This window comes from Nicotiana attenuata, unplaced genomic scaffold (genome assembly GCF_001879085.1).
Source record: "Nicotiana attenuata strain UT unplaced genomic scaffold, NIATTr2, whole genome shotgun sequence".
NCBI classification, from domain to species: Eukaryota; Viridiplantae; Streptophyta; class Magnoliopsida; order Solanales; family Solanaceae; genus Nicotiana; species Nicotiana attenuata.
Window position 1 is genome coordinate 167702 of NW_017671150.1, and position 11818 is coordinate 179519.

Here is an 11818-nt window from a genome sequence, read left to right on the forward strand (position 1 = left end):
AATAGAATTAGCCGGTTCTGCCTTCAGCCATCGCTTTGCTTCGCCCAACAGTGAGAATGGAAAAAGTGTAAGCCTCACATAGTCTGGAGTGACTCCTTTAGTGATATAAGTATCACTAATCTCCAAGAAATTCAGGATATGTTGTTGTGGATCCTCGTGTGGAAGACCCATAAACTGCCCATTCGCATGAAGTAGCTGGATCATGCTTTGTTTCAGCTCAAAGTGCCCAGTGATTCTAGGCTTCACAATGCTAGAGGTGACATTGGCAATGCTGGGCATCGCCACCTCCTGAACAACCATGTGTTGCTCCTTTGCCATGTTCCCAGGAAATTGAACAAGTGCCTGAATATTATTCGTTTCCCTTGCTTCCCTCAACCTCCTGTGAAATGTTCTCTCAGGTTCAGGGTCAAAGCCTTGAAGTCGGTCCTGGCTTCTGACCCTTCGCATTCAATCAAAGTTCCTGAGATCCGAGCAACAATCAAGTAACATTAGACTTGACGAAATAAACAATTAAATCAAAAACTAGAAAGTAGTTAATATTCAAGTCCCCGGCAACGGCGCCAAAAACTTGTTGCTCCCAAACGCACTCGCAAGTATACGTGATCGTACAAGTAATAAAATGATAAGTCAAGTGTCGAACCCACAAAGACTTGTATCAACTACCCATTAAAATCACCAAGATCGTTATTCAGTCAAGCCACAATCAAGTTCAAGAATTTGATTATACTAAACTATAATTCTAATTTATAACTAAATTATCAAGCAGTAAATAATTGTTACGTATTCAATAGAGACAAATATTCCAGGGTTGTGATCGATTCGCCAATCTTGTTGTGTTCTAGTTAACTCTTCCTCTCATACAATTCACTCATGGTTGCTAAGTAATCGATAATTGCCCTCATAGCCTTCTCCCGAAGTGCTACTCACCTATTCAAAATAGATTAACGCCTATATTCCTATGAAATCAATCTATTAAGAACGCATTAAGACTACGATATTTAATTAAGCACGGTGACTAGGTATATTTCTATCCTAACCACAAATCTGCCCCCCTAAGGGTTAAGATCATGCTCTCTTCAATTCTTCTCTAATCTAAACACGACTTTCCCAAGCATAACATAGATAGTAAAAGGAACCTAACTCCTGGCCAGACAATTAAGCAATTAATTACACAATTGAAGAAACAAGCATATATTAGTAAATTACAATCAAGGTTAAGTCAACGTTAAATAACAATATTCATGGCTAAATCACAACCCCAGAAAAATGGGTTTTTAGCCACTTATGACACTAGCAAACAATTTCATAAGTGTTGAATAATTGAAAATACTAGAAAAAGATGAAGAAAACTGAGATGTTCTTGCTCCCCGATGTTTCTCGTGTGTATTCTCCTCAAAAGTGGCGTCTCCCCCTCACAATAAGTTTAGTCTTGCTTTTATACGTGTTGGGTAGGTCTAGGGCCGAAATAACCGTGTTCCGGGGGAAATTGGAGAAATTTCACGTTACTGGCGCCCTGGCTAGCGCCAGGCGCCCTCCACGGTGCCGAAATGTTTTTTATTCTATTTCTGGCGCCACAGGTAGGGCTGGGCGCCACCTGTGGTGGTGAAATATGCCCCTTCCCTGTTTTCATCCGTTTTGGCTCTAGTTTCGCACATTCCGCCCCCGATTGCTCCCGGATCATTCCTACACATGAAAACACATCAAATTAACACATTTTACATCCTAAATCCACGAAACAAAATCAAGATATGAGGTGATATCCATACAAATATATATACTTTAAGCACAACATCAAGTAACTTCTTTAGGAGTTATAGACACGACTTGGATAAGTATCAACAATTAACTGCCTTCTGAAGTAATAATATGGCAGTAACCTCACATACAGAATGAACTTCAGAAAATGCCTCCATTTGCATAACCAACAAAACCTTGACAATATCTGTTAGAATAAACAAATCTATATCATAGATTCCTTTTGCAATATTACACTAATCGTATTTCAATACACATAGGAGTAAAACTATATCTCGCTAGAATATTGTTATACTTTTGGTTCTAGCAAGATACACTAGTGCACCAATTGTACTAGACACAAAAATAAATCATGTACACCAAGATTACTCTAATCCACATAAGAATTTGCTGAAACTTTAACAATTTAAATCCTTCAAGGATTTTCATTATACGCATATTAAGTTTTTTTATGTATTGTCAAATTAAAACCTGAAAAGGATTTCATCCACCATAGGAGAACATATCTCCATATAACTAATGCCGGAATATTTATGAAAAATCTTGTGCTACAAGTCGTCTTTATGTCTATCGACTTGATTTTTCATTCCACTTTCAGGTGTTGGGACTATCCGTCCAACTTCACATTTTTTAGGTGAAGTCAATTTTCATTGCGTATTTTTCATTTGGCCAATCATTTATCTGTTCAAATTCCATGACAGATTTGAGCTCAAGATCCTCGTCAATAATAATAATATTGAACGCTACATTATATCAACATTATTGTCGACGATCATTTTATATCGGTTCCATCTCCACCCAATAAACACATAACTTATCGAGATCTCAATAGTTTCAAGTACCTGAGCCTCTCACATGAGGTCTTATAAAATGTTATGTCGTGGTGCTCTTATAGAGCCCTTGCCTCCTTAGTATGACCATATTTATCATTTGCTCCTCTCCTTCTTCAAGGAGTTTTATCTATGGAACCGATTAGTCTATTACGCTTGATGCGTGCCATAGAGTCTGTCTATCATGAACTTTATTCCATTTGGAGCATTAGCAGCCGAAATATGACATTTAGCTTTGGGTCAACAAATGTGCCTGGCATTATTTTGCAAATGAATTATCACTTGAACTTCAAGTTCACATTTTCTTGCACGAGGATCTAGGTGTACTCCTAATAATTCATTCCATGTATTACTTTTTCCGCTAACCATTTTCTCTCCCTAATGTTGGGATCACCAACATATATTCCCAACATTCTTTGGGGACCCATCTTTGTGCATTGTGGTGGAAAAATTAAATCGTATAGCACATCCATATCTCTAGATGGAAATTATTTGGTTCCTGACCCTGAACCAATTGTGATAGGGAGAATTTATCATAACTTGTTGGCCAGATGCGTACAAGTGCAGTTGTATATTAAATAATATACCTCATACCAAATTTTTATTTGGGAGTTTTATTCTCATAACCAATGGTTTAGCTTAATTGGAGGCATACAGTTTCTGCTAAACCAACTTGTATTTAAACCAGAATTATCAAGATAAATTATCATAATTTTTATTCTGGAACTGTGCTCTAATAATTTGAGCAATCAACCTTGCAAAAGCCAAACTGCAAGTTGATAACAAACGCACATGTGACCATAAAATAGATGCATCTATTAAAATTATATAATAGTAAACGGTCCACATGGCAGGTGACTGGATATATATATATATATATATATATATATATATATATATATATATATATCACCTTTTATACGTTTCAAAAATTAGGGAATACAATCCCAAAACCTAGCTGGTATAGTAATCAATTTATCATGAGAACAAGTCGTACATGAGAGTTCTCGAAGAATCTCTTAATTCTTCAATATATGCCAATGTGAATTCTCAATCATTTTTCACATCATAACTGAACCGGGATGGCCAACCGGTAATGCCAACTGATATTTGTTTTTGTAAACCTCTTGTTTACTTGTGGCATGTGATTCCATCATCATGCTTATACATGTGTCGTACAAATAGAAGAAAAGGCGGGTAACTTTTCATATTTACCTGGTATGATTATAGTAATATAGAAGATATTCAATTTTCCTTTAATTTATGGTCTCAATATTCCAACCACTTTGGCTAATACATTTGAAACTCAAAAAATTTCTTTTGAGACTTACTACAATATCAATGTCATGTACAATTTCATTCATCTGGGTAGAAATATATTAATTCTTTCGGAACTCTTGATTTTGTACTACAAGATCTTTTGTCACACCATTCATAGATTGTCATGGTCAAAATTATTATAAGCAAAATCATTTCTTGCTTTAATTTTGCCTTTAGTAACTTGTTATAAGGCATGGCAAAATATGTTTTGGCATACCACGTATACGCGACCAATGACATATTCATGTAACCACATTGTAATATTCATTATCTTTATTTTTCTCAAACCTCCCAGCAGAGGTGAGTGTAGTATTTATTTAACTATGCATAAGAACATTCTTATGCACAATTTTTATCACATATATATTTTCACATTCACTTTTAGGAATGAGTCTGTATTTACAATGTTTATCACAAGTCACATTCTCTTCAAGTGGACTATAATCATATGGGCGTGCTTTATTATTTTCATACCACATTGATGGCAAACGTCACCTTCACATTTTGAAGTAATATTTTGAGAACCCTTATTGTTCTCCTTTTGACAATTACCATAATGATGACTATTATTATTTGGTCTTTGGCACGCCCACGTTCATTGGTTAACCACTTGTCTTCATTTAGACTTATTATACATCGCTATCACATTCACTTTAAGAATGGAGCAAATCAAGTGGGACAAGTGTCATGCCTTTTTCATGAAAAATATATTTTCTTTACATTATTATATCATCAATATGGTGCATTAGGATCCAAACCAAATGTCTTTCCCTCATAATGGTATGTTAGGCCAAAATATGGTGGGACTCAAACCCAACTCTAATAATCATGGTTCACCAGGACCCAAACATGATGTCACCCTCATGGTGCGCTGGGACTTGAACCAACTGTCTTATCTTTATATAACATTTATCACGAATTGTCTCGTTCACTTCAGGGAATGGAACATAATTTTACATAGCCATAAATTCAACTTTAGTAAGTTCAACATAGTAAACACTATCATAATAAATAAGTGAATTAAAAATGATAAGGAATATTATCAATGAAACTTTGATCCAATACATACTCGTGTACTAATATACTATAGGTAAACTTATCAAAATCAAATGTTATTTTCATTCGTGGCCCGTGATTGAAAAATTTTAATTTTTTCTATTTTTCATCACAAGCAGTGAAAACATTAATCTAGATGAATAATATAATTAAAAGAGATATATATATGTCAAAATAAGAAAGTATGTAACAGATATTGCATTGAAGCCAGGAAGACAAGTAATCTTCAATATTAGAACCGGTAAGAAAATTTTCTAACTGTTTTAAAAGTAAATTTCAATAAACACTAACCATCACAACGAAATTTTACATCAAACTAAAAGTGACAAAATACTTGGTAATTGGACTTAATTCTTACTGGTTAACATGTCTCAATATTAAGCTCAATATTAGCAATATCTTTTATGGACTAATAGAACTAACTACTATATCAATAAATTCCTTTGAATGTATGCTTGGTGAAAGATTAAAAACAAAACATGTAGGCAATACATAAAATTTTATTGGGCAGAGATCCATGTAAAAAGAGAAAAAAATTAACAATTATATTTTATTTTTAAACATATTAATCTGGTAGGTGTGGCCACTTTCTGTTTGATAATTTAGAACCATTAAGACATCAACCAAATATTATGGTTGGATTATGCTTTATATATGAGAAGTGATCGTTCTGCTTTGTATGGTTAGAAAGAAGTGATTATAATCACAAATAAAATTTAAAGCAGATTTCACATAAAAATGCATAACTTTAAACACATGCACAAAGAGTTAGCAAACAAAAAAAAGGAATAAAGTAATATTGGAACATATCATGAAACTCTGCTATAGTTCAACTTAAGCAAGTTTTGTTTCGAAAGCTTATATATGAGAAACTTAGCTATTATTAAAAATCAATTATGCTAAGAAATGTAATTGAGAATATTATAAATGAATGATGATAACAGTTCCAAAGCGGGCCAATTGGTATATACTTGTCAGGCTAAGCAATTAAGTGAAAGAAACTTACCTCACATATTTTATAGACAAAAAAAAAATATTTAGATAAGAGAATTAAGTTTTTCGGATCACTTTGCAAGGGATGTTGCAGCGCCCTTGAAAGCTTTGGAAAATTTTCAAGTTCAACAAATGAAAACCAGTAAAGTGTAAGCTTACATATGGTTCTTCTTGATTCAACCAACTCAGTTTCCTGCACAAATAATATTGTACTTCTGTGTAATATGAACAATACCAAAAGTTAAATCCCAAATACTAAATTGAGAATTTATAGGGAAAATGAAAAAAAAAAACTCCCTGGACAATTGAAGCAAATTGATTCACATATGAAATACTCGAGCTTCCATCATCAACGTAATTGATTCTATGTTTGCTTATCTCAATTGTTTAGAGATTCGTGCTGATAACGTGTTACGAAACTTAGCTCAAAGTAATAAAAAAAGAAAATAGACAAGAATATAGAGAGCAAGAGATGAGAGCTTCTTATTTATTTTAAGTGTGTCAAGTATGTACAATGTGGTGCCAAAACCCACTATTTATAGGATTACATAGAGGTATACAAAAGAATGGCATAAACATGACATTAAACATTTGAGATCATGAAGGAAGATCATGGAAAGGTTATGGAGGTGTGGGAGTTAAAACTATAATGGTGAGAAGTAGCGAAAATTATCTACGCAATGAAAAAGAATAGTAGGAGTAATTTTTTTTAGGAGTTATAAAGATCCACTAATATAGTTATAATATTTCATAACATACAATAGGTACTCAATCCGTCCCAAATTTAAGACTTACTTTTCATATAATGCTTATGCCCAAAAACGCCTACATAACATATTCCACTTTAATAAGACAAAACCACCACCGAAATGATGCGCCAGCACGCAAGACCTAAACTATTGTCACACTATGAGCTCCACCACACCGAAGATCGCCCAGAAAAACATGCCAAAGAACAGAAACTTAGAAGGCAAGGGGAATATAACCATACACTCTACTCTATATCTCATGAAGTAATTTATTTTGGCAACAAAAGGCAAGGTTCACCTTAACCTGAGATGCGACCGTGATAATCCTACTATTGCCTAATCATAATGAGGTTGGTCTCACCCCTCTACTTGGAGAACAAAAAATTTCATAAGCAAGCAGTTCACACTAACTTCCTAGTTATACCGAGAATAAGAGGTTGACAAAGAAAAAAATTTCATTTCGACAACAGAATGAGCAACTCCGACGTTATGTTCCCGAAGATAATCTACTTCTTTACTTCCTCATACTCGGCCTCGGTGGCTCCCCCTTGAGAACCTCCTTCAGAGCCACCTCCAGAGGCACCCCCAGCTCCACCAGCCATATGCTGTCCAATCTTAGAAGCAGCCTTGTTTGCTACATCAAGCTTTGATTTGATATCATCAATGTTATCACCTCCCATTGCTGTTCTCAAGTCGGAAACAGCTTTTTCGATTTCCGTGGCAACCTCCTTGGGGACCTTGTCCCTGTATTCACTCAAGCTCTTTTCAATACTGTATATGGTAGTGTCTGCACTGTTCCTGATATCAATCAGTGCCTTCCGCTCCTGATCCCTCTGGGCATGCATCTCAGCTTCCTTGACCATCTTGTCTATCTCATCTTCTGATAGTCCACCAGACGACCGAATAGTAATCTGCTGTTCTTTGCCAGTGGCCTTGTCCTTTGCAGAGACCGTGACAAGTCCATTTGCATCTATGTCAAATGTGACTTCTATCTGAGGCATACCCCTTGGTGCAGGAGGAATACCAACAAGTTCAAATTCTCCCAGCATCTTGTTATCAGATGCCATCTCTCGCTCACCTTGCAAGACTTTAATGCCAACCTGGGTTTGGTTATCAGCAGCAGTAGAGAACACCTGGAATAACAAGAGGAGAGGGAGCAAAACTTAGAAGCCATGACAAAAGAGAAACAAATCCCTGCGCACATAATATTGAGAATATAAGCAATTGCAAAGATAAATATGACACTATGTCAGAACATAACTTACCTGGCTTTTCTTTGTAGGTATGGTGGTATTCCTGTTGATCAGCCTGGTAAAGATACCTCCCAAAGTCTCAATACCTAGAGACAATGGAGTGACATCCAGAAGCAGCAACTCTTTCACATCACCACGGAGAATGCCACCTTGAATTGCAGCTCCCATGGCAACTGCTTCGTCTGGATTTACACCTTTGCATGGGCTCTTGCCGAAGATCTCAGAGACCACATCCTGCACCTTAGGGACACGAGTCATACCACCAACAAGGAGGACCTCATCCACCTCTTTTGTCGATATTCCTGCATCCTTCAAACAGTTCTTGCAAGGATCCCTTGTCCTCTCTATTAAGTTGGACACCAACGACTCAAATTTGGATCTTGTTAACGTTATATTAAGATGTTTGGCTCCTGATGCATCTGCTGTGATGAAAGGTAAATTAATTTCAGTCTGTGTGGTTGATGATAGCTCTATCTTAGCTTTCTCAGCTGCCTCTCGGAGTCTTTGCAGGGCAAGCCTGTCTTTTGACAGGTCAATTCCATCTGTCCTTCTATACTCATTCACCAAAAATTCCAACAACGCGTTGTCAAAATCTTCTCCTCCCAAAAAGGTGTCCCCATTTGTTGCTTTGACCTGAGTGGTAGATAGTTAGAGGATGGTCAGAATTAAAAAAAAAAACAAGATGAACAACATCATAGATCACAAAAAGCTTCAATTACCTCAAAAACGCCATTTGATATTTCCAATATAGAAACATCAAAGGTACCACCACCAAGATCAAAGACTGCAACAAGACCTTCTTTGTTGTTCATACCATAAGAAAGTGCCGCAGCAGTAGGCTCATTAATAATCCTTTGCACATCAAGGCCTGCAATTCGCCCCGCATCCTTGGTTGCCTGCCTCTGGGCATCATTGAAATAAGCTGGAACAGTGATCACAGCTTTATTAATAGACTTCCCCAGATAGGCCTCTGCAGTTTCCTTCATCTTTGTTAAAATAAACGCTCCAATCTGACTTGCGGAATACTGCTGTCCATTGGCTTCAACCCAAGCATCTCCATTGGGAGCTCTCACTATTTTGTAAGGAACCATCTTCATTTCCTTCTGTGTCTGGGGATCATCAAACCGCCTGCCAATTAGACGCTTGGTCCCAAATACGGTATTTGTAGGATTGGTGACTGCCTGACGTTTGGCTGGAGTACCGACAAGCAATTCCCCCTTTTGGTTAAACGCAACTACTGACGGAGTGGTCCTAGATCCTTCAGCATTCTCAATCACTTTAGGGTTCTGCATGAATAAAAGCATCAAACCATGTCTTAAATTCACCAAAACCAACTCAGTCTAAGGAGAACTTAAACAGTGATACCAAAAAGGAACATGTTTAACCCATTCCTAATGAACCAGACTCTTACCTTGCCCTCCATCACTGCAACGCAGGAGTTTGTTGTACCCAAGTCAATCCCAATAATCTCATTTCCAGCAGGTCTAGAGCTGCACCATATGAAAGATGAGTTCCAGTAGACAAGTACATATTCTAATCATACAGAAAGGTGAAAGAGATGAGACATAAGGCAGTTACCAAAATGGTCTGGCTAGACCAGCACATTTAGCACCACCAAGTGTTGGACACCATGACGGCTTAGTGTTTGAAGCAAGCTGCAGAAGCCATACGTAGCACCCACATAAGCAAAATTCATTTTTCAACAAAAAAGTTCTCATCTTGATTTTTAATTTTATTTAAAATTACACACAGCAAAGTTCTCATACGAGAATCCGCTAATTGCAAACAAAGAATACCTATGAATGTCAACCAGTGAAAGAACCAGGATAGACAGCATCCACAAAGTCATTCTTGCGACAGATGGATGCATATCACCAGATGAACTAAAGAGAATATCACTCCACATTTATCTTAACAAACAAAATGATAGACTTCTCCCCACTCTAAGAAAATGCATTAGGAGTTATTTTTTTTTTTTGATTTGCACCGGGTGTCCGAGTCTCTAAGAGACCCGACTAATCCCGGGGGTGCACAGGCGCTCGGCAAGGAGTTTCCCGCAAGTGCACCACGATTAATTCAGGTTTTACCCAGTCCGATGGCCCTCAGAAATTGTTTGCACCCGATGGCCCTCACCATGCTACTTAGAGTAAATAGTCTCCCACCATGACACACGATCCCGATCACAAAGGCAAGCCCCTCTTCCTCCCTCTCAGGAATATATTCCACTATCTATCCCTCAATTCAAACTAGTTGATATCAACTATTTGAATAGAGCAATAAGGGCCATTTCATCCCAATGTTATATCATTTTTCTTTGAATTTTGAGTTCTCCAAAAACTATTTGATCCAGCAACCAGGGCCATTTCATCCCAATGATATATCATTTTTCTTCTACAGTAAATATGAGTTCTTTAAGTGTGTTTACTACTAGGGAAAGGACTTCCAGGAAAATATTTTCCATGAGAAAGTCATTTTCTGGTGTCTGGTATGACACATGTCATTTTACCATGGAAAACCTTTTCCATCAAAAGGAGGAAAATGTGCTCCATCACTTACGGTCGGAAGTCATTTTACTTGCAACTATCTTAACTGGTGGAGCCTGTCGAAAGACTTCTTCCAAAGACTTCTTCCATCTTCTTTAGCCGAGGGTCTATTGGAAACAGTCTTTCAGCGCTTCCAGGGTACTCCCCTGACCCCACTTATGGGATTACACTGGGTTGTTGTTGTTGAATCTTAACTTTTGGCTTCATATTACTTGTTTCAACACTTGCACATTATTACCAATCTCTAGTACTCAAAAGTTTCATCAAAACACTCTAATTTGTTTTTTCTGTAAAAAAATATTTTCCACTCACCAACCAAATACCAAAAAATATTTTCTAGGAAAATGACTTCTTTCATACCAAACACACCCTATAACTAGAAGTTTTCTAGACTTAACACTTATACAAACTCACAATTACTGTCAAAAAAAAGCACTGACCAAAAATCAACACACACTTCTGGTTCTACATTTGATGCAAATCCCTACGAAAATATAAAAACCAAAAGACGAGCAGCACCTAAGTGATAAATTCAGAATATAACATTAGAATTCCACACCTCTATTTTTTGGGGCAAATATATAATATTTATATTATATGTATATAATACACATATATACAAAAAATATACATTTAATCGGCTATTATTTTTGAAATCAGCTAAAAATACACATTTCTCTTTTTTCTAACTACAAGGGGAAATTCTATGACGGAATATTTTCACTAACACCACAATCTGATCTAAAATCACAAAATACTGAGAAGATTAAAGATTAGCAGACAACAGTTGTGAAAATGATTGAAGGATAAGAAAGAGGGAGACTTCACATACAGCTTTATAAGCAGAAAGAGAAGAAGTAGCAATGTCACGGCGACGAAGAGATCTGAGCAATACGGCGGCTGCCATCGGAGAAAACAGTAAGGAACGACGAGCTTGCAGCTTCTGTTAATGGAGGCTAGGGTTTAGGGTTTTAGAGATTATTCCAGTAGTGGCTTCGGGAAAGGGAAATATAGGTGGCGTGGCGGTGTACAATTAAACGACGACTGTGTGAGAAAGATCTAGAGGTATGTGATGTCGCCTTCTATACTCTTCTTTTTCTTCTTTTTCTTCTTTTTCTTTTTTTGTTTCGTCCATAATTTTTTTTGAATAATTTCCTTCCCTGATAATTCTCTAGTCAATTAGTTTTGTGCCACATTACTATTTTTTTTTTTTTTGTAGATAAATACCCAAGTAAAATATGTACAGCATTACTATATTTTTTATTTTTGTGATAAAATTCTCAAGAGATCTTTATTTTCACATGTCAAATTTTAGAAAA

The 11818-nt window shown here is 36.5% G+C and overlaps 1 protein-coding gene across 1 annotated transcript; it reads right to left on the reverse strand.

The window, feature by feature from the left end:
• Positions 1-6900: 6900 nt before the first annotated feature.
• Positions 6901-11570, reverse strand: LOC109206267 (heat shock 70 kDa protein, mitochondrial). The gene is made up of 6 exons (XM_019369077.1): positions 11332-11570; positions 9535-9611; positions 9368-9446; positions 8676-9242; positions 7969-8589; positions 6901-7836 (listed from the first exon to the last, which is right to left on the reverse strand). Exons 1-6 carry the CDS (start codon positions 11404-11406, stop codon positions 7210-7212), a joined length of 2046 nt encoding a protein of 681 aa, XP_019224622.1. The 5' UTR covers positions 11407-11570; the 3' UTR covers positions 6901-7209.
• Between the last annotated feature and the right edge of the window lie 248 nt (positions 11571-11818).